This window comes from Clinocottus analis, unplaced genomic scaffold, assembly GCF_023055335.1.
Source record: "Clinocottus analis isolate CAN_PGR_092001 unplaced genomic scaffold, fCliAna1.0.p SCAF_4, whole genome shotgun sequence".
Classification (NCBI taxonomy): Eukaryota; Metazoa; Chordata; class Actinopteri; order Perciformes; family Cottidae; genus Clinocottus; species Clinocottus analis.
In genome coordinates, this window is record NW_027176153.1 from 9,130,429 (window position 1) to 9,151,875 (window position 21,447).

The window sequence follows — 21,447 nt, forward strand, 5'->3', positions numbered from 1 at the left end:
ATCTATTCGAATTCATGTGATGTAATGAGTTGATATGCTGCTGCCGTGAGTATTTATGTGCCTAAAAATAGACTTTGTTGTAAAATATTTCAATAACTTCTCTCAGGAATGACAAGCTGACTGGACGCCCAGAAATAAGATTCCCGGCTAACAACCAGCAGCTGTTTCCTACCGTGCAGAATGTCTGGGAAGGCCTCCAGTTTGAGTCTTCATTTACTATAAAGACAGACGTGATGTCACTACAAACGGAAATAACTTCAGATCTTCGTCATCAGAATGAGGAATATCAAAAGCAATCCGAGTTACTTTTTCCAAGACACGTGGATCACCTCGCTACACACTTTCAGATGGCGGCAAGAAAAGGTCCACCTGGGAAGCAGTTTCTACCTAAACCTGGAACAAGACTTGGACTTCCAGGTCATTTGGCTCTCCACAGTACCCTGGAAAGTTCAACCGCAGAAACTGCGACTCCATCACGTTTTTTAAAGGCTCTCATCAACAGGGTCCAATCCAAGGCAACCTGTCACCCAAAGTCTCACATTGTTTTCCTCAAGACACACAAAACGGCAAGCAGCACTGTCTTAAACATCCTCTATCGCTATGGTGAAAGCAGAAACTTGACCTTTGCACTCCCTCTAAACAAACACAGCCAATTGTATTATCCATTCTTCTTTGCTTCACATTTTGTGGAAGGCGTTAGCAGCCGGAGAGTGAGGGAGTTCCACATCATGTGCAACCACATGAGGTTTAGAAAGTCTGAGGTGAGCTTCTTCAGAAACTTATTCCGTTTGTGTGGGTTAATGCCATGTCTTTTTTGTACTTTAATGGAGGGCTTTACAGCCCAGTTTACATTTACATATGATATCAATATTGTCTAATTGTGGGAACAAATTAAGAGGACCCCCAAGGACACATAAGGATATTTAGTCAACTACTTAATTATTCTATTTAATATTATTCTATGAAGGTATCAGTCAATGCAAATGAAAAATGATCCAAAAGAAATCTGATGGACCCCACATTACCCCATTTGTCCAGCTGACATGCTCATCTTCCACATTGGTAAATGGCTCCTGTGTGGCCATTTGTGCAACCTGAGTGTGGTCTAACGATTTGTCAGTCAGGTCAATGTGCCCAAATGCCACAAGGCCGGCACATGGGGGTTGCTAATGGGACCAAGATTGGCTATATTTAGGGCCCATTTATTATTTGCTGATGTTTGGGCCAAGACATGGAATTATGTGTGTGCTGATGTATTGTCAAGATTAGTTAAATATGGACAAATCTTTATAGGCTCCATGTAGTTGCCCTGCTGGCTTAATGTCAATGCATCAGTTCCCCTCGAAATATAGTGCTATCGCTTCACGTTGACTTCCATATGGTACTTCATGAACATTGTTTTTAAAATATCTAAATTATTATTGAGGTCGAGGAAAAACCTGTAAACCACATTAAAGGTATGGTACGAATATGACATGTTATAGGTATAGCTCCTCCAAATTGTATTGTATCAATACATGTTAAAAATGATGGCTGGAAACACTTGAAGATCCCCACCGTAGTTGTCCAAAGATAATTTAAATGCCAGAGAACTCACCCACTTTGTGCTCAACAGAACTATTTTCTTTAGAGTTTGTCAAAAGAAATCTACCTCTTTCTTTAGATTCAATGCATCTTGCCTATAATATGTTTTATCTCATTTGTTTTAGTCATTTAGAACTGCCACTTGTAAATAATTATCTTCCTATGTTATCCCAGGTGGAAAAAGTGATGCCCAAGGATACCTTCTACTTTTCCATCCTGAGGCATCCTGTGGCCATGATGGAGTCCATCTTTATCTACTACAAGAGCATCCCGGCCTTCCACAAGACTCACAGCCTGGACAACTTCCTAGACAACAGCTGGAGAAACTACAACTCATCATTGACTAGCAACCACTACGCTCACAATATTCTGGCTTTCGACTTTGGCTTCGACAACAATGTTGCAGCTGGTGCTGTCGACCTGGAGGAGAGAGCCAGCATGGCTATTGCAGCCATTACACGCGACTTCCACCTTATTCTTATTTCTGAATACTTTGACGAGTCCATGATTTTGCTCAAGCATGCCCTCTGCTGGTCCCTGGAAGATGTGGTTTCTTTTAAGCTCAACGGTCGCAGTGAACAAACTCGTCACCCACTTTTACCGTACACTGCAGAGAAAATCAAGAGGTGGAATGCTTTAGATTGGAGGATCTACCTGCACTTCAACACCACCTTCTGGCACAACATAGATAGTCGTGTTGGGCAAGAGCAGATGAAGAAGGAAGTGTATCGTTTGAGAGAGCTACGGGCCAAGCTAGCAAACAGCTGCCTGAAAGATGGCGGGGCAGTTGACCCTTCCAAGATAAAAGATGCCGGGCTGAAGCCATTCCAGTATGGAGCAGCTGTAATTGAGGGCTATAACCTAAAACCACAGATGGACAGACAAACCAAAATGAAATGTCAAAGATTTATAACTCCAGAATTGCAGTACACAGCCCGTCTCTACACCCAGCAGTTCCCAGAGCTAGTTTCATCAGCATTAAAAAGAAACTAAAGCAGCAACGCTCAGACAGAAACCGGTATGCGGGAATTGCTCGGGTCATGGGAAGCCCATCACAGACGGATCATAAGACACACATTCTCAAATCTCAAGAACCAAAAGGCCTCCAGAAGTGCCCTGTTAACACATACAGAAGCTAACATCCAAAAAGTATGACATGGTTGGTAACTGTGACTAACGCACAGTCACAGCACAATGTTATGGTCAGCTTTTCTGTCTAATCCTCACTTTCCGCCAGGACGGTGTCCATTGTAGCCACAACATGGACCTGTGAAGATGGAACAAAGAAAGGAAACAGAACAGAGGACCGATTATCCCAAAAGAGAAAGGAGACAACCACAGACACTGACATACGACAATGTCCACCACAGACAGAGCGGTGACCAGTTACTGGCGACCTTGGTAGTGGAAATGAATTGACACAGCTTATTGATTGAGAAAGAGACTCTTACCATTGGACACTGTACATATAGTGGCTTTTGGCCAGGGAAGAACAGAGCACACAATCTGTTGGTCAAAATGTGTCTGGGCGTTTGAGTATGAAGTGTGTCTGAGGACTGCCGGAGGAAGACACCCACCCAGGTTCAAGGACTAATATGATGGCAGTAATGTGAAACAGGGTGTTACGGGTATGTGAAATGACAACGTCACAGGTAGTCATGATCACAGTGCACGGTGGTTACCAAATAACACAATTCATATGCTTTATTTTAAATAATAGCATGTTGCCCAATCATTGCAATACCAGTCAATGTACGTGAGAGTAAAATCTATCAATTAATTTGCAGAACACTGTTGTATACCCATTGTTTTTCTTTTGTTTTAATAAGTAACTGATTTTATACAGTATTGTGGGTAATATCTAACAAAACGGCCAGTAGGTGTCGCCATCCCACCACTAGGGGGGTTGTTTGCACATTGTATTCATGCTTCTTTGTCAAGTTTCTCAGAAGAAGAACATAATGGAAGAGAGTAACAGTGAACAGCACCTCTTTACAAGGTTGTCATAACTGTATTTAAGGTGTTTGCTGATGTGCTGGTGTCTGCAAAAAATAGTTTAAGTCCATAAACCACATCAGTCATCATAACAATAAAGAATCAGACACATCAGGCACCAACATGACGTGAGAACCAGGCTTGGACTATTATTTTGGCATTAATTTATGAGTTTTTGTATATTTAACATGTACATTTAAACAGATGTACATCATTTCATGATTTGGCCTGAACGTGTTACTTAACAATTAGACATTCAAAGCGTTGTGTAGGAGTGAGTGCATTGTGATGATTGTTTTAGAGTCAGTTAACATTCCCTCTGTTGTTGTGATGCAACACACTGTGTAAAAAGGAAAGAATTAGAGAAAGAATTGCAAATACTAGTTCAACAAGCAATGCATCTGAAGAGCCCCATTGTTTGAATGAAGCAATAATAACTGTATGATCATAGTCCTTCACTATTTACTGTTGAAAAATAATAAAGACGAAGAAAAACTCCTATTTGCCATTGTCATCCATTGATGTGTGACTGTATAACAGCATGAATTAAAATGAACATTGTGACTTTCAGAATGTTTTATGAAAAGGTGTATCATACTAACTAGTACGTGCAGATTCACTGTACTAAGGCCACATCAGAGAAATCAGAGTAAAAGTACCTCATTTAAGATTAGACTTAAGACTTTCCTCTTTGATGGATGAACTGGTGAAGAAAGCCGGCTCCATCATCGGCTGTAAGCAGGAGCATCTGGAACAGCTGGTGGAGAGGACACTGAAGAAACTATCGTCCATATTGGACAACCCGGACCACCCTCTCCACCAGCTACTGCAGGGTCAGCGGAGCACTTTCTCAAAAAGACTCATCACGCTCCGCTGTAACAAGGACCGCTACAGGAGAACATTCCTGCCCACGGAAATTAGACTGGATCAGTGCCAGATCCTCTGTGGACTAATTAACCACTGTACATATTCACATTTACATTTACACTACACACACTTTGCATTTTGCACACTCTGTTTAAACTTAATTAATGTCCTTAAATACACATTGCACAGTTATTCATAATCAATTGTGTGTATGTATGTGTATATATATATATATATATATATATATATATATATATATATATATATATATATATATATATATATATATATACATTATTTTGTCATCCCAGTTCTTTTTATTTTATTTTGTGTGTTTAGTTTATTATTTAGTCTATTCCATTTGGTGTAGTGTTTGGCACTACTATGACAACACATTTCCCCTTCGGTATTAATAAAATATATATCTATCTATCTTGTAGTTAGGGCTGGCTCAGGTTTACAGTTAGGACTGGCTCAGGTTTGCCCTGGTCTATCCTCTAGTTATGCTGCTTTAGGCCTTGACTGCTGCGGGACATTTTACGATACACTGAGGTCCTCTCTCCTCTTTTCTTTTCTCGCTTTCCTTCTGGATGACTTCATGTCTCTTCATAACTAACTCTACTTCTTCCCTGTAGCCTCTGTGCTTTCTGGTCTCAAGTTTCCATGGATCGCGGCTCGTGTCTGGAGGTCATGTGTGTTTTGCTTTTGTCAAACAAAGACCCAGGATGCAATACCCGCAGTCGCCATGTATTGTGGAAACAGCCAGAGTTGCTGACGAACAACTGGGTGTCTAATTATATGAAACACTATTTTTTTTTCCACTTGACCTTTTCTTAGTAAGACGATATTGTTGCCTCAACTGGAAAGTCTCTTAACTACACTGAAAGAAGCGGTAGGCCTTTCCCCCCCCTGCGTTGCCTACAGTCAACAGAAGACGTTCAGCACTTGTGATGCTACTATGCATGAGCAACATCAGGCTCCTCCGTTTAGTGTGCATCCCAACGCGTGCAGAAACGCACACAGCTCACTTGTCGCGCACAGAATGAACCCAAAGGTGGATGAAACCAATTGGTGATGCAATTCTTCTGCTCCATGAAGAGCTGTATACACCCGCGTGGGTTGGGTTTGGTTGGGGGAATTTTCCAGTCCACTGAAGAAAACCAAAGTTAAAATTAGAAAATGACTAAGGTTGGAAGAAGGTGTGCAGCTTGCACTTTGGCTCGGGTGAGATTTGTTCTCTGTGCTCTCCTGTTAAGGTGGCTCCTGGCACAAAACTTGCTTTTTTAGTTTTACAAAACTAGCTCTGAGGGCTTATGACTACTGTCATGTGACACACTGTTTTCACCATCAACAGCAACCCTCTGTGGTGGTGGAAACTTCTGGTAGTGCAGAGGACAGACCATCTTGGAAAGGAATGCTGTCCTGCACACGTGTGTGGATACGCCTCCTACAGTTCTGGTGAATTGTTTGTGGCAGCTGACATTGCATTGCACACCGCCTGTATTACCTGTTGCCATTGTTGACTCGCCGGCCTGGGAAGAGGAGACCGTGTGAAGAAGGGACGCAAAGGTGAGATGTGTTTGGGGGTTTTGGAAACAAGCGCGACAAGAGAGAATAAGCGGCAAGCGGCATAAGAAGCGTCCATCATCAACGCCTCCCATCATGTCTTTGTCCAAACCGGAGGGGCAGCTAGCGCACGAGCTGAGCTGCCCTATCTGCCTCCAGCTCTTCTCCAATCCAGTGGTTCTCCCCTGCGGCCACAACTACTGTCGGGCCTGCATCTGCATGACCGCCGACAGGATGGACAAAGCACCTCCCCGTTGCCCGGAGTGCCGCGAGGAGTATCAGGGTGTAGACTCCCTGAAGAAAAACTTCAAGCTCTGCAGCATCATCGAGGGCTACAAATCCACCGCGCCGCAGCCGGAAAGGCAGCCGGAGAAGGAGACGGAGTCGGCGGAGGTTCTCTGCGACCACTGCATCGACAAGGAGTCGGCGGCAGTGAAGACGTGTCTGAGTTGTGAGGTGTCGCTGTGCTCCGGGCACCTCCAGAGGCACCAGGAGAAGGAGTGGCTGAGGGCGCACACTGTGGTGGAGCCCCTGAGGGAGCTAGGGACTAAAAGCTGCGCCGCCCACCGGCGTCCCCTCGAGTACTTCTGTTCCAACGACATGAGCCTGATGTGCAGCACGTGCATCATAGAAGGCCGCCACAAGAACCACGACGTCCTCACCTTTGGCGCGGCCGAAGAGGAGATGAGACGGGCGTTGGAGAGCCGCACCAAGGTAGTTTGGTTTTTATTTGACTGTGATGTTGCAGCATTAGTTTTGCAAACATCTAAAATGTTGTGAATCGGTGATAAAGTGAATGAGATGGTGAGGTTCTACTTTACGGTCACATTTTAGAGTAGTTTTCTGAAAATAACAGGGAAGTTCAAACAAACTCATAACCCACATGCCGACCGTTTAGGAACATGCAAGCACACACTTTGACAAACGTGACGAATAACGTTCCTATTAATACATTAATCCTAATTCATGTTTATTAAAAATGATATTGTTAAAATCCAACTCTTTATTTGAAGGAAACCCCGGTTTCCCCTCTAATTGGCATTCAATTAAATAGTTTTTTTGCATAAAATGTCTGCAGGCTTCTGCATAACCGTAAAACCGTGAGGCTGACGGTTGTCTGGCTCAGCGCCACTGTGCTTTGTAACTGCTGAATGATGAGAATGCAAAACGGTCTGGCTTTGGAGAAGAGGCTGATGTCTTCTGACAGAATGAAAGGAAGTTTCTGTTCCAGACGACTGATTCAAACACTTGCATTGCATAAGCGTTCAGTGGAAGTTCCAAGTCATCGCACCGGGTCACGGGGACTTTCCCTTCCATCCCATTTCACGTGCAACGAGGAAATGTGTTTTACCTGTCGCTTGTTAACAGCCCCGCTAGAAAAGTACAACTGTTGAACACAAATCTCAAATTTGCAGGTGGTTTCCTGCCGGCTGCAGATGACCGAGAGTCTCCTTCAGAAGACGGCTCAGGAGCAGGGAGCGTCCGAGGCTATAGGGGACAAACTGGTCAACAGGGCGGTCACTGTCATGGACAGTATGGCTGAAATGGTGGACAGGTAACATACCACACGTGTGATAAAAGCCGTGCATGTTGCATTAAAAGATGCAAGTGTGCTACTTTATTAACATGATTATTTTAAAAGCTTTGAAACAACTATAACCTGTTGCTTTTCGTGACTGTGAGCCCACTAACGGTGGATTATAAGGATAATATCACATTCTACGGTATTGGTACATTATTAAAACCTAGATATAATTACATCAAATAAAAGAGTGGAAATGTCTTCAATAAGATAAGAAATACATAATGCACGTTGTTTTTAAAAATAATGTACTAAGTTTTAGAAGATGGGTCAACTAATTTACATTCCCTCCCTTTACTGTAAATGTAAGAATATGTTTAAAATCCTGCACGACAAGATTTACAGTAAATGTGTGCGTCAGATAACCAGAAGCAGTTCTTTCTCTCAGGCTTGAAGGACAGGTTTGACGGTTCAGCAGGTGATTCTAGTTTGTCAGCCTATTTTTAAGCTGCCAGAACAAACGTCATAGCATTCAAATTCTTCTATTACATGATTTTCTTACATGATTTTTTCTAAGGGGTGGAAGGGAGGAGGGGGGGGGTCACCAATGATTAGTGGGAACATGGTTGTTCTTTATGACAGCAAGCTATCATGCACAGTGTCCAACTATGTATCCATCATGTACACTGACCTTTATAATTGCACGTTCCTCTCCCTTTTCTTCTATATTCACATTCTCCACAACCAAATACTCTCTCGGAGTCACATCACTGGTCTCATAGCTCTGAAACAGCAGTACCAATCGCAGTTAAACAACGGGAGCCCACCATGAAAACCTAACCTTGAGAGTCCAGTGCTTGGAATCGGCCTTGGGCCTTTGTCGACATACTGATATGAAAGGCCTCAAGGCCGGAGAACAAGCAATGTATTAATACTGGGAAGAACACATACTCCAACGACCGTACCTTAAATCTCTCCAAGCTCGCCCTTACTCTGATGCATCGCTGCGTTCAGGTATAGGGAGCGTCTGCGCGTGCTGTTGGAGGAGGAGAGGTACATGCGCAGGAAAAGCTGGCAGCTGGGACTGGGCGCACTCGAAGAGCAACAGCAGCAGTTGGTGGAGGCCCGGAGAAGTGCCACGGAGGCCCTCAGCGAGACAGACACATGCGTCTTCATACACAGGTGCAACACACCTGTACAACTAAAATGTCTTAATACAAACAAAAAAACAACCCATTGAAAGACTTATTTTTTTTTACATTGTCCCATAGTCTATTGATTGATAAGAAACAATAATAATCAGATGGGCTGGTGCATTCAGGCAGCCTACATAAGTGTGGCGCCAACCACCCTCGACTGAGCGAATCCTTGTGCTCTCCAGGTTCGTGCTGATTGAAGGGAGGCTGAGAGAAGCTGTCACCGGCGGCCTTCCCCCCGGGGTCCTCTCGAAAGCACCGTTCGACACCAAGCGTCTCCAGGCGGGCCTCAAAACCCAAGACTTCCGCTTCGAGATGAGCCGCCTCCTGGATTCCCTGCAGATATTCCTGAACCCCCTGGAACTCGCCTTCAACCTCTGCACCGCCCACCCCAGCCTGTTAATCTCCAACGACCAGCGGACAGTCAAGTACAGCCCCACCAAGCAGCCGTACGCGGAGCACCCGGAGCGCTTCACGAGCGCGCCGCAGGTCCTGTGCAGCCAGGGGTTCTCCAGCGGGGAGCACGTGTGGGTGGTGGAGGTGGGGGCCAACAGCATGTGGTCCCTGGGTTTGTGCTACAAGAGCATCCTTCGCCGCGGGGACCACAGCCGCTTAGGTCACAACTCCGTTTCCTGGCGGCTGCAGTGGAAAAACGGCAAGCTGACGGTGTGCCAGTCCTCCTGCAATGTGGCTCTGGGGGAAATGAGCCAGTATCCGTTAAGGATTGAGGTAGCGCTGGACTACGAGGGGGGGACATTAATGTTCCACAATGTCAGAGGACGCAGGGAGCACCTCCACACCTTCAGGGCTGTTTTCAGGGAGCCGGTTTATCCAGCGTTCAGTTTGCATTCAAACACACCAGAGTCCTGGATCACGCTGCACAATGGGATGTAGTTAAATCACAAGTAATGTGCGGGGCATTGCTTTAGACTCAGAGTAACATTTGACATATAAAGGTGAACAAAACTACTTTCCAGAGTATGGGCGTTACTGTCTTAAACAAGTGCAGAAAAAAATATTTGTATGTGTTATATTTTTTACTTTTATTTTAATTAGATTAGATATTTTAGTGCTCTTTTTACTGATCAACCGAAACTGAGAATTGAAAAAAAAATCAAACCAAAACAGGTAATTGAAAGCATATTGCTTCGATTTTACCAACACTCCATTGTATCCCAATAGCTTTTAGAGCATATTTTAATGTTCTGTTACTTTTTAATTAAGTAAACGAACCATTAATAGCTTTTGTCTTTTTGTTTTCTTCACTGTCGAGTTTTGAAATACAGACAATTATGGACATAATAAAAAAATAGCTAAAAACCTAAAATTTGGCATTCTTATTTTGAATGATTTCCTATTTTTTTGTATTATTCTTCATGGTCTTTTTTTTTTTTTTTAAAGCTTTCACACATTTTTATCAACTTTTTTCTTTTTATTGTCTATTTGTATTGTCTTTATACCTTTGTTTTAATGTATTGCATTTAAATTTGTTTTATTTTGAATTACTTTGAGCTACATCTCAATAAAGTGATTTTGTAATAATATTATTAGCTTATTTTTCTGTATCTGTTATATTCCTCAACTTTACTTACCGCAAATAAAATAAAAAATCAACCACTTGGAAAACAATACTTTATAATGTCATGCTTTGATACAAAACCATGAGAGGATATAAATCATGAGCAAATCAGTTTACACAATCATGTTTTTTTTAAATTCAAGATTAGAGTGAATTTTGTGGAGTATAGATTGATACGGGTGTTACATGAATGACTTTGTTTTCTTGGGTTGTTTTGGCCATTTGTTTATCTGATATGCTAAGATTTATTATATTTCCATTCGTCTGTTTATTGAAAGCTAACTTAATGTTTCTCGAAAGTTTCGTGTTTTCTTTTAATGTTTTTTATACACATTGACGTGTGTGAAATTGACATTTGGGCTGAAAATGAGACATGCTTATGTTTATGCAGCAATAAACTTATTATGCTGCATGTGTGTGTCCATATTTGTATGTTTGACAGCTTCTGTATGGTTCATGTGGTCCATGATTGGCTCTTGACAGTTCATTAATTCTCTCGTTGACAGCAAGGTTGCCAGGTTTGTTAGTAAATAGGCAACCAACGGTGCTTCGACCATTTTTATTCAACCTAAATGCACTTGTACACTTACACAGAAACATTGTGTTAGCTGGAAATAGTCCAACTTCATTGTGATATTAATCCATTAATAGAAAAACAGGCTCCTAGTTTTACACACATCCGCTAAAAGGGTGGATGCTTTAAGACGAACATGGCAACCCGGATTCAATCTGTCACGCATTTTGTCATTGGACAGTACACATCAATTCATGCTACTAACGTAATAACTACGCAAGGTCACTATCAAAGCTGTCCCGTACCACCGGAAGGTATGGGGTCGGGAGAGAGTACGACCCGAAAAGTGTCGTTTGGTGTCGACGACGAGGACAGAGTCCGTATTCTTCGCGGAGTGAAGGTAATGCTGATTTAGCCAGCGTTTGATAAGCCATGCTAACATTACTTTCGGGCACCGCCTCGCGCTAACGATCCGTTAGCATGCTGTGGTTATATGAGAACAACACAGCCACGTTAACTCACCGGTAGCTCTGAGCTAAACAAAACGTGAGGTCCACAGCCCGAAAAGCGACTGATGGAGTGCGGAGGATGTAACGGGAGGCAGGGGCTGGCGGCAGGTTGATGCACGACCTGGGACGTTACCCTGTTTTCGTCACGCCAAACTGCAGTTGTAATAAGCAGCAGGTAAAAGTGTGTCTTGCTGTCTCTGCAAAAGAGCTCACTGGAAATATGAACAAACGTCATTTAGAAACCCCAATGTCTTCCGGTAAATTCGGCGTATTAATTACCCCATCAGAGGTACTACATTAATTTGAAATCGGACATTATTTGACCGTTTAGTTGCCGCTGTCCAGCGCCGCTAACAACGTTTGCTGTCAACAATCAGCCATCAGTTAAGAGGCGAACCAATCGTTAACTCTTCTCATTATTTATATGGGACGTTTCAATCGCACGGTAGACTCATTGTTAACCCAAGGAGAGAATACTATGTTGTTGTAGGAATAAAGATATGTGTCATAACCAAGGGAGCTTTAAAATGGAACATTTTGAATGGAGTTTGGTCTGCTGCTCTGCCTCTCGCTACCGCTGCCTTCCAGTGCTGTCGTAAATGTCGGAATTTTGCATAGTGCCAAGTAATACTGTAAAACGTAATACGACTGTACTTGAAGCCAAAACAAATATTTAACTACTCTGTTTAAATGTGTTTTACTGTAGTTAATAGTGAAATAGGGAATTCGACTGGTAGCTTTGTGTGGTCATGCAAAAACATGAAAATGAATTGATGCATTTGCATTAGCTGAAAGATTTGTTGAGCCAGTTTGTTGTGTGCTCCTAACCTTAAAATGTCTGAGTAAAATACAAAACGTAATGTCACTGCTTGATGACCTGTGCACATGCAGCAGGGGAGGAGACAATACAAATGTGTGTAACGTTGTGAAAGAAAAGAATTGTCAGGAACAACAAAAATGACTGCGGCTACCTTTGCAGAGCGTATAAGCCCCCAGCCTTTGATCCCTTTTCACTGTTGCTACCTCACCTCCATTACCTCCTTCCTCTCCATGGTTTAGCGAGAAGAATGTTAATTCAGAAGTTTGCCTGACCGACTTTCAAAACCTGTACTTTTTGTTGCCAACACCCTCACAGATTTAGTTTTAAGGTCTTTTGGCTGGCAAAAGTGCAACTTTACACCAGAAGTGCTCTCGATGGCACCCTGACCTTCACAGCCCACAGTTGAGAGTGGTTACCCGTACATGTGTCATATTCTTCTGACCACACCCAGCGGTTATGCTTATCAAATCCCTCCATAGGCACAAACACACACAACACAATTCTGAACTGTGTACTTGTTGGATGTAATTTCCAAAATTTCCCACAGGATTGGAAGGCACCTTATGATTAGATTGCAAACAAGTAAAGTTTACCAAACACTTGGAAGATTAAAGATAAACGGATGCCATTCAAGCGACTTAGTAGTTCTACTTCCATGCGGCACAATAATTATGAAAATGTTTGTAAAAATGTCTGAAAAAAATGAAAATAATGAACAGGTTACAGTATTTAACAGCCCTGCCGGCACATTCAAATCTTGTGAGTCATAGGAACAGTGAGTCATTAGCTGCTGCTGCTTAATGTGGTTTAACTATGTTTTGCCATTTTCCTGCGACGCACGCACATGCACATGCACATACACACATAAAGGATAGCGACAGTGACTCAATGTATTTTGGAACATTTTGCAGGTTTATAAATTTAAAAAGATTTTGTGATTTTCTTTTGAATATGAAACCATGCAATGTGCACGCTACGGTTTCTCCTCCAGTAAGCTGTTATTAAGTGTGTATGAACGTGCAGAAAGGCCTCATCTTTTAAAGCAAACAAAGCTAATAAGAAGAAGAACAAACGAACTTCAGGGCAACCTAAGTTCTCAATCATGGGTTGATTCTGTGTCTCTTACTTATCTAATTCTTTACATTTGCTCCCAACTAGCTGTCAGAAGATGTTCTCCAGAGGATGAGAGGAGTGGCCAACATTGCTCCAGAACGCACATTCTCACCAACCTCAAGCCCTCAGAAGGACACAGGTGTAACACAAGGTGCCTCCCTACCCGCCCCCAAGAAGATTTTAGATTAAACATAACCTTTAATGTAAATGTACACACAGTGGGTGTCTTGAAAATAAAATTAAAAAAAAGGCTTTCAAACATGAAGCCTAATAATTCTACATTCAGATATGAAAGGAGAACTCCACAGACATAAAAGTTATTAACTAGTCATGACTCATAAGGTGTACAGCTTAGTCGAGGGAGGGGGTCAAAATCAGTTTCATTGTGGGAGTTGTAGGATTAATCATCTTTGGAGCTTAATTCATGTTCGGGGCATTGGTTGACATAGTATTTCATGTTTTTCCTCACTTGTTACTCCCCAAGTTTTTATCGGGAAAAACCTTTTTGGAAATACAAAATAGTTTCAGACTAATCCTGAGATTGTAATAGTTGAATGGTCGGATAGGCCCTCATCTCTGAAGCCTTCCCTTCTCGTACTTTTGTGAATCATTTTCCTTTTTTCAGACTCTATTGATCTGTCATCCCACGCCGCTCTTTCCAATTTCACGTTGCGAATAAATCAGCCTAATAATCCATCAGTCCTTGAGTGTCATCCAACATTTTTCCCTTTTGTTTAACGTCCACTCTGTCTTTGTCCAGGTGTTCCTTGCAGCCGCAGCTCAGAGTCACAACCCCAGCCCATCCCGCAGCAAAAAGCTCAACCCAGTACCCAATCCTTCACTAGCAAACCTGCTTCATATGTCGACGAAGAACAAAAAAGGTGGGTCAAAAGTAAATGTTGGTTTGTAATATGGAGACTGAGTGGTTGAATGTGTAGCTCTGGGTTCCTTCCATGTAGAATGACTAACACTGCTTCTTTTCTGATTTAAAGTCATTTCAAAACAGCTGAGGCCGTGTTGCTGAATGCACGTTTTTTTACTTTCCTATCTTCTGCTGCGCTTTTTGGATGGCGCTCATCCAATATTTAAAAAAATGTCACATGCCTAAATAACATATATATTTTTATTATGGATAGATAAATGTAATTCATGGGGCTGTTACATTGCTACGAGATTGCTCTGTTAATACAGGTGTGTGCGGCAAGCCAGGAAGCTGCAGTGAAAAATATGTTTTTCAAAACATATATATGTTAATATACTTTATTAATCGTCGAAAGGGGAAATTGTTTTGTTCACATAAGCATTTATACATACAAGTAAATACATATAAAATATAAAAATGTACATTCAAATACTAATATACCATTAATATTAGTGTAGCTTGATCTTCATCTGCAACTGTGCAGAACCTGTGTTTAGACAGAATGAATAAACATGGATGAAGAATAATGTCCAAGAATCCCAGGCAGTCGTGAGGAATATCTATCTATCTATATCTATATCTATATAGATATATGATGTCTATATCTATATAGAATGATGAATTTTGCCAGCTATAATACTTGATCAAGGCTTTAAATCTCGGCCAGAACCACGGACTGTAAACAGTTAGCTGTTGCCCCAACGGTCTGTGAAGAAGAGAGGCCGTGATAAGCATTGCACCGGGTTAAATACAGTACATTCCCTTGGCTTAAGGCCACCATTGGTTAGTTTTCCTAATTTTACACCCTAAACATTGCCCTCACTTGCAGATGGCTCTTCGCTGTTTCAGGGGTGGGTTTATCTTCGGTCTTCGACAAAAACAAAGTTCCAAAAAACACAGATTACTCCGCTCACTGGAGTCCCATTTCCAATGTCCTCCTCCACTTCCTGCCAAGTGCCGGCAAGCCCTAACTCTTAAAGCTACAGTAACACAATTCTAACACATGCAGACTATTCAAAATCCATTCACTCCTGAATTATTATACAGTAACACAAAACATACAGTGACCCTCTTATGCATACAGTTACATATCTTTCATAATAATATTCTATGAATTATCATAACCCTCATATATTTTAATGTACGTATTAAACAATTCTTCATTATACATGAGCAAGTCCAATGTTTACACCCTAAACTATTACTATTCCACAAAACCCAACACAGAGAAAGAAGAAGCAGCTTCACAGCTATAAACGTTGATTTTTTTCAAATTTGAATGTCAACATTTTGAATGAGTCTTTGAAAGGTACTGCCCCAAAAACAGCCCATACTGCATCTGGGTTTTGTTTACCTCCTTCACAAACGGTTTGAATAAAGCAGTGTGGTTAAAACTATGCTGCAGCTTTTTTTCCCTCGCACAAAAGGCCCTTTTGAATTAAATGTAGAATCCTGGTGAACCGGGTGGAAAACTGTCAAAGAAAAAAAAGGAAGTTACAGAATAAATGTTATCTTGTATCACTGCTGAAGATCAAACTGGATGCCAACAGATTCCAGCCATCTTTGAAATGTTTTCTTTATCACTCTCAGCAATCTTAAAACTGCATTTGAAATCGCACAACGGCGACAAACGGTGTGTGTGGCCCAATCCCAATCTCCACCCTTATGGACTCACTGACTTTGAGGCGCGCTCCTGCTAACTCCTCGAGGGTTTAGTTCTTTCCAACTGTTACATCGTCCAGTGCATGAGGGCTCGCTGGCAGACATTTTGAGCCCTTTATGAACCCTTTCTTTCCGTAAGTCAGCAATAGATGACGACTATGGGAATTACCCACAGTTCATAGCAATGTGACATTAAAACACGCAGTTACCTATGGAAGCATGGAGACGTTAAAAAAAAAGATGAGGGCACATCGGCGTTTAGCCCGATAAAATACCTTTGCACTACATTGGGATTGGGCCTTTGACTGCTCTGGCTCTGATAACAGCTGGTATATGCTGCCCCCTTGTGGAAATATGTTTAAAGTCAGTTTGACTCAAATCACATTATCACCGGTGTGCGAGGAAAGGAAGCATGATTATGTGTGTGTGTGTGTGTTTCAGGTATGAACGCCAGAAGGCAGTACTGAAGGAGGATATGTGGGCCAAAGTGGTGAAAAGAGAGAGGGAGGTGGCAAAGGAGGAGATGGCTAGAGCCATGACCCAGGAAAGGCACCAAAAACGCCTGGAAGCTGATCACGCCAAACTAGTGGTACACACACACACACACACACACACACACACACACACACACACACACACACACACACACACACACACACACACACACACACACACACACAAATTCCTTTTTAACACTATCCTTGTGACTTAAAATATCTGAAAGATAGACCTTTACTTTCAAAGGATGATGTTGTTGGTCCCACAATCAGAGTTGACTTAGGCTAAACTATATTTGTAAGATATGAAACTGATGAATGAATGGTCTATTTGTGATGAACATTTGGTCTGCTGCAGTGAAAGCATAAGCGCTAGCAATGCTTTCAAAGGATAACCAACTCGGTAACTGTCCAATGTTCCTGCTTTACATTAACACGGTCACGTAACTAGTAGCGATGGTCACATTTAACAGGACTAGTAATTTAAATTGTATTGATATTCCACATCAAAGCCCCAGCCATTCAACGTCCATTAAAAAGGATGTTTGTGGTATCACTGGTATCTGAGGCTAAGGCAGACGGGGACCAATTTCTGATAGAATTAATGAGAAAAAGGCTCAAAGCTCTGTTTGCTCTTTTGTTCTAAAATATTTACTTTTCTATTAAGTTTTCTTCATAAACTTTTGTCCTGTTTTCTTGAAACGTAGGTCTTAAGCTAAGAAGTTGTATTTATGGCTATAGCCATTGGTGGCTCTACACTAGCTGTTGTGTGCATGCCATATAAGCATAATATCTTCATACTTTTGAAAAAAATATGGAAAAGCACAGTGTTGGTAGACAGAGGGGCGGGCTTTGGCATACAATTCAGACATCACGAGACTTAGACCTTTTGCTGGGAGGAAATTTAAGTAACCTTTAATTGATGGTCTAAAGCGTGTTCAACACATACACGCATATCGACACATTTCAAATACTTTGAGTGAAATGAGACACAGACAATGTGCTCACTCTCAGGTCAAAGAAGTTTTGATAGGAAACATGTTTCTATCATTTTTGTTTTATAAAACACCTTGCATAAAAGTCTATAAACATAAGCACCAAGCAAAGAGAAAAACAAGTGTGTGTGACACCATAATGCACATGTAACGGTTGCATTGAGTAGTAGTAGTAGTCTGCTGTGTGCAGTTTGTCAATCAGTGACCTGACATTAAAATGTTGGGCAATCTAAAACTATGTATATACTGTCAATGAATAAAATCCCCTTCCCACTGTTACATATACCACGATGACAGTGCACCTTTTTTTGTTTTAGTCAGCAATCATTCAACACATTGGGTTTTCTGCGCAGTGAGTTCGGTGATGACGTTGTGTAAATGCTCTTCTATCCCGGCCCGTTACTCTCTCCTTCCTGCCCCGGAAACAGTATTATCAGCGCAGTGCGAGTGGTAAATTGCACCCTGAGAGTTTCCTTGGAGCTGGAGATAGGAGCGGTGCTGGACTCGGAGCTGAAGGCGGGGGAGGGGGGAGCTTGTTTTACACACCGGCTGGCACCTGTTTCACGTGACTCCCCCCACCCCGCTCCTCTCCTCTCTTTTCCCGCTGCGTTGAGGCATGCTGTATCGCCCGCCTTATCTCCACTCCAACACACTCCCGACGCTAATAGAAAGCCGCTGGCGGGATGTCGCGTACAGAAATGACCGGTTGAGCAGGACCACACTTCCTGATGCTCAGGGCTCTCTATAATTACTGTTTCTTGTGCTATGAATACCACATTTTTCAATTTTTTATTTTTTGTCCTTTTTTATTTATTTTCCACCATCATTTACAGCTCTTTTTTTTATATTTGATGATTTTACAGCTCAGTAACACAACCGGGGTTGTGGCTGTTTCCGGAGACACACTTGTAAAAGTGGAGGACCTCTCGAAGCCAACCCTGTTTTTAAAACAAATTAAAAACACAAACACCCTTTGGGCTCAGGGGAGAGCAGGAGAAGCCTTTAGGAGCCCCTCCCTGCGTCTCTTAATGGGCCGTCTGTGTTTACCCCTTAGTGTCGTTTAGTTTAGTAGTCGCTGAACAAAGTACCGTGCAGATGAGGGTTCATGAGAAGGTCCGTGTGTTTTGCGATGTGTTGGGCTCTCAACCTTTTGTTGTTAAAGCTAGAATAATGTCGAGTTTAGAGTCGTTTTTTAAACATTAAGCAGAAGAATTTGTCTCCTCTGTCGCCGATCGCGGTTATAACACAGACACTACAATCTGTTTTTCAATGTAAAGACTCAATTTAGTTTTAGAGTGGTATGAGATACCATAACTTCAAGAAGAAACACGTGGCTTTGCATATTCCAGCCTTTATTCATTGTCAGAATGTTGAAACTGTCAGTTTTTTATGAAAGTACAAAGTGTCCAAAATAACATTTCGTGGTAAAAAATATGTTTAAAGCTTAATGTTGATAATAGTATTGTATAAATAGTCGTGTAAGCAGGGCAGGGGGATTTCTGAATAACTTTAAGATGTTATTGACATCTTTCTCCGGCCCTTAAGTGTTGCACTTCAAAGTGAACGTAACATCAAACCAGTAGGAGCTGAGGGATCAGACCCTCCTACGTGTACGGGTCAAGCTTCAGATAAACGTTGTCTGCTACATTTCCTGTCATGCATTATTCCCATGTTACTACTAAGCTGTTCAGCCCCTCGACATTTACAGCCCATCATTGGCTTAGCGCGGCAATAAAACCTAACATTAGCCAGATATACTTCTCATGGATATTCCTATAATTGTCATGGTCGTATGCTCATGCCAGACCAAATATGTCCGTGTGTGTGGTCCTTGAGAAACCTAGTGTAGCAGGGACAGTGGCAGATCATTTCAGGTGCAGTGGGTGTGGTCTGAGCCGTCGTCTACAGACACTCCTTAATCTTTCAACTTGGATCTAAATAATGAAGGTCCTGGCTCCAAACTTTAAAGTGGAGATTCAATTATTAATGTGATTTTGATGGAAGTTGAACTAGACAATGTGAAATTGCCTGCAAACAAAACTCGGTCCAGTTACAAAATGAAGCGTCTCTTCCCATTTAAAAATCACATTGTTGGCTGAGTGCAGACGCCGTCCTGCAGAGAGAACACAGACTGTCCATCAAGTTCCAAGGTCCAGGGTCCTCACTTGGCGCCCCAAAAATCAAATCTAGGTAAAGCAGAGGCGTCAAAGCAGTGACTGTTCAAGCTTTTGTTCGAGGCATTTAAAACGGGTGTTTTTCAGTGTATGAACAGTGATGCAATATCGCCTGGAGAAAAAAAAAAAGAAGTAAGGCTGAACACATGAGAAGTGACGGGAGACAGCTGATTAAGCATTTACTCAGTAATCGGGAGCGAGAAGGATGTGAGGATGGAAACAAAGTGAAGGGGTTCGGGGATGAGGAATGGAGAGGAAGCGCGCAAATGAATGGGGGAAACGAAAGAGAAGATGACACGCGTTTCCTATAGCATCCAGCTTAAGGAGGGAGGGAACGAATCGAAGGGTGGAGAAGAAAAAAAAGAAAGAAGTCTGACATTTTCCTGGTGGATCGCGAGGAGAAGAGCCGAGCAGCAATGGCAAGATGAGAAGGAGGCAGTGACGCGTGTTTCTTCAATGCTTCTCGGGGCGAGAAGGAGAGACATATGAGAACACTAAACATGTTGCACACTTAATTAAGAGGACTTAAAAGGACAACAGATGGGGGGGGAGAAGGAAGGGATGAGGATGAAAAAGAAAAGTGGCCCAACAGGTGGGTAAGGATTACCTGCAGAATTACGATCTAGGGGAGGAGCTAGGGGCGATATAGACGAGAGAGCGATGACCAAAAGAGAAGTGGACTGAAATGTAAGTTGCAGCGTTTGGCCTTGAGTTTGGAACGAAGGTGTGAGTCACCTATTGCACCTTCTTGCCCTTTTTCCTAAGTGGTGCGCATGCACGTGCACGTGCGCTGAGCCAGACAATGTTGTGCAGCATCTGCAGTCCCCGGTTCTTCTTTCCTCCACCTTTTTTCTCCCTCACTGCTTTTGTCCTTGTGTCGGTGAAGTGTCTGATCCAGCGCTCTCTTTCTTCTCTCTTTCCCCTCTTTTTTTTTTTTCTTCAGCCAAGGCCCTCCTCGCCCACTGTGCCGCGCTTTGTGAATTGTCTTTGTTAATAGCAAATCTTCCGCAGATTAATTTCAGAATGAGAGAGGGGAGCAGGAGAATGGAAAGAAAGGAAGCATGTCGAACCAACGGGCTAAAAGGGATTTTCTCTTTTTGTAATGAGTTAATGGCCTTTTCGGTGCCTGTTGAAAGCGTCGAAAGGTTATAAGCCAAATTAGCATGTGGTAAATCTCTCTTGCTCTCTCTCTCTTTCTCTCTTTGCAGGACAATTAAGAGGCCTATTTTATTAGCTACCCTTTAACTTCCTCTGATGGAGCTTCACTTGATACAAAAATGCCACCCAGGCATTACTGATTCTCTTTGAAAACGCACGGGTGAACCAGTCTCATCGTACGACGACATAATGCGACAAGCTAGTCAAAGCAGCCATTTTCAACGTTTTCTTTGCAGATTGATAAAACACTTGAACGTGCACCAGTGGTGGTCCGTGGTGTTGGCTCATTAGGCCAGCTGTGATCGCAGCCAAAAAAAAGTGTCACAGACCGACACACTCATACAGTCCGCTCGGCCACGAGCATACGGAGCGAGGGGACTGGCTAGTTTATGACTACTTGGTCCGTAAAAAACAGTAAATTAATCACCATTTCACTCACCAGACACACATTGACCTCTGTGGGAAAGGGGTCAACGATAAGTCCTGAGATTTCAGCTTCTAGGTTTTGATAAGCAACTCTGTGTTAACCAGCTAGTCGCTAACCGTGTCTTCTGCTTGGTGTTAAGAAGTGGGTTTTTACATTAAAAAAAAGTCCAACCTTTTCACTGAGAGCAGCTGAATGGATTTGATAAGGGCGGCGAGAGGGAACCATAAACGGTAAAATAGCGGACCGGACAGCTAAACAACGAGAGACGCTGCCGATGCGGGCGACGATTCTCTTCATCGCGACAGGCGACTGCTTTCACATTAATGTGCGAGACATGTAGATACATT

At 42.5% G+C, this 21,447-nt stretch overlaps 3 protein-coding genes across 4 annotated transcripts in view; all 3 read left to right on the forward strand.

Moving 5' to 3' along the window:
• The first annotated feature begins 347 nt into the window (after positions 1–347).
• LOC137800775 (galactose-3-O-sulfotransferase 2-like) lies at positions 348–2,758 on the forward strand. Its single transcript, XM_068598117.1, has 2 exons — positions 348–761; positions 1,759–2,758. The coding sequence occupies exons 1-2, from the start codon at positions 348–350 to the stop codon at positions 2,575–2,577; spliced, it is 1,233 nt and encodes a 410-aa protein (XP_068454218.1). The 3' UTR covers positions 2,578–2,758.
• Positions 2,759–6,108: 3,350 nt separating this feature from the next.
• LOC137801074 (E3 ubiquitin/ISG15 ligase TRIM25-like) lies at positions 6,109–9,624 on the forward strand. Its single transcript, XM_068598480.1, has 4 exons — positions 6,109–6,726; positions 7,428–7,567; positions 8,549–8,716; positions 8,916–9,624. Exons 1-4 carry the CDS (start codon positions 6,109–6,111, stop codon positions 9,622–9,624), a joined length of 1,635 nt encoding a protein of 544 aa, XP_068454581.1.
• Positions 9,625–10,939: 1,315 nt separating this feature from the next.
• chchd6a (coiled-coil-helix-coiled-coil-helix domain containing 6a) overlaps positions 10,940–21,447 on the forward strand; it is a 68,394-nt gene continuing 57,886 nt past the window's right edge. The window contains exons 1-4 of one of the 2 annotated variants that reach the window (XM_068598240.1): positions 10,940–11,223; positions 13,311–13,416; positions 14,026–14,146; positions 16,291–16,438. In XM_068598240.1, the coding sequence (XP_068454341.1) occupies positions 11,020–11,223; positions 13,311–13,416; positions 14,026–14,146; positions 16,291–16,438 (579 nt within the window). In that variant the 5' untranslated portion in view covers positions 10,940–11,019. The remainder of the gene's footprint in view (positions 11,224–13,310; positions 13,417–14,025; positions 14,147–16,290; positions 16,439–21,447) is intronic. The other variant, XM_068598241.1, reaches the window with a different exon arrangement.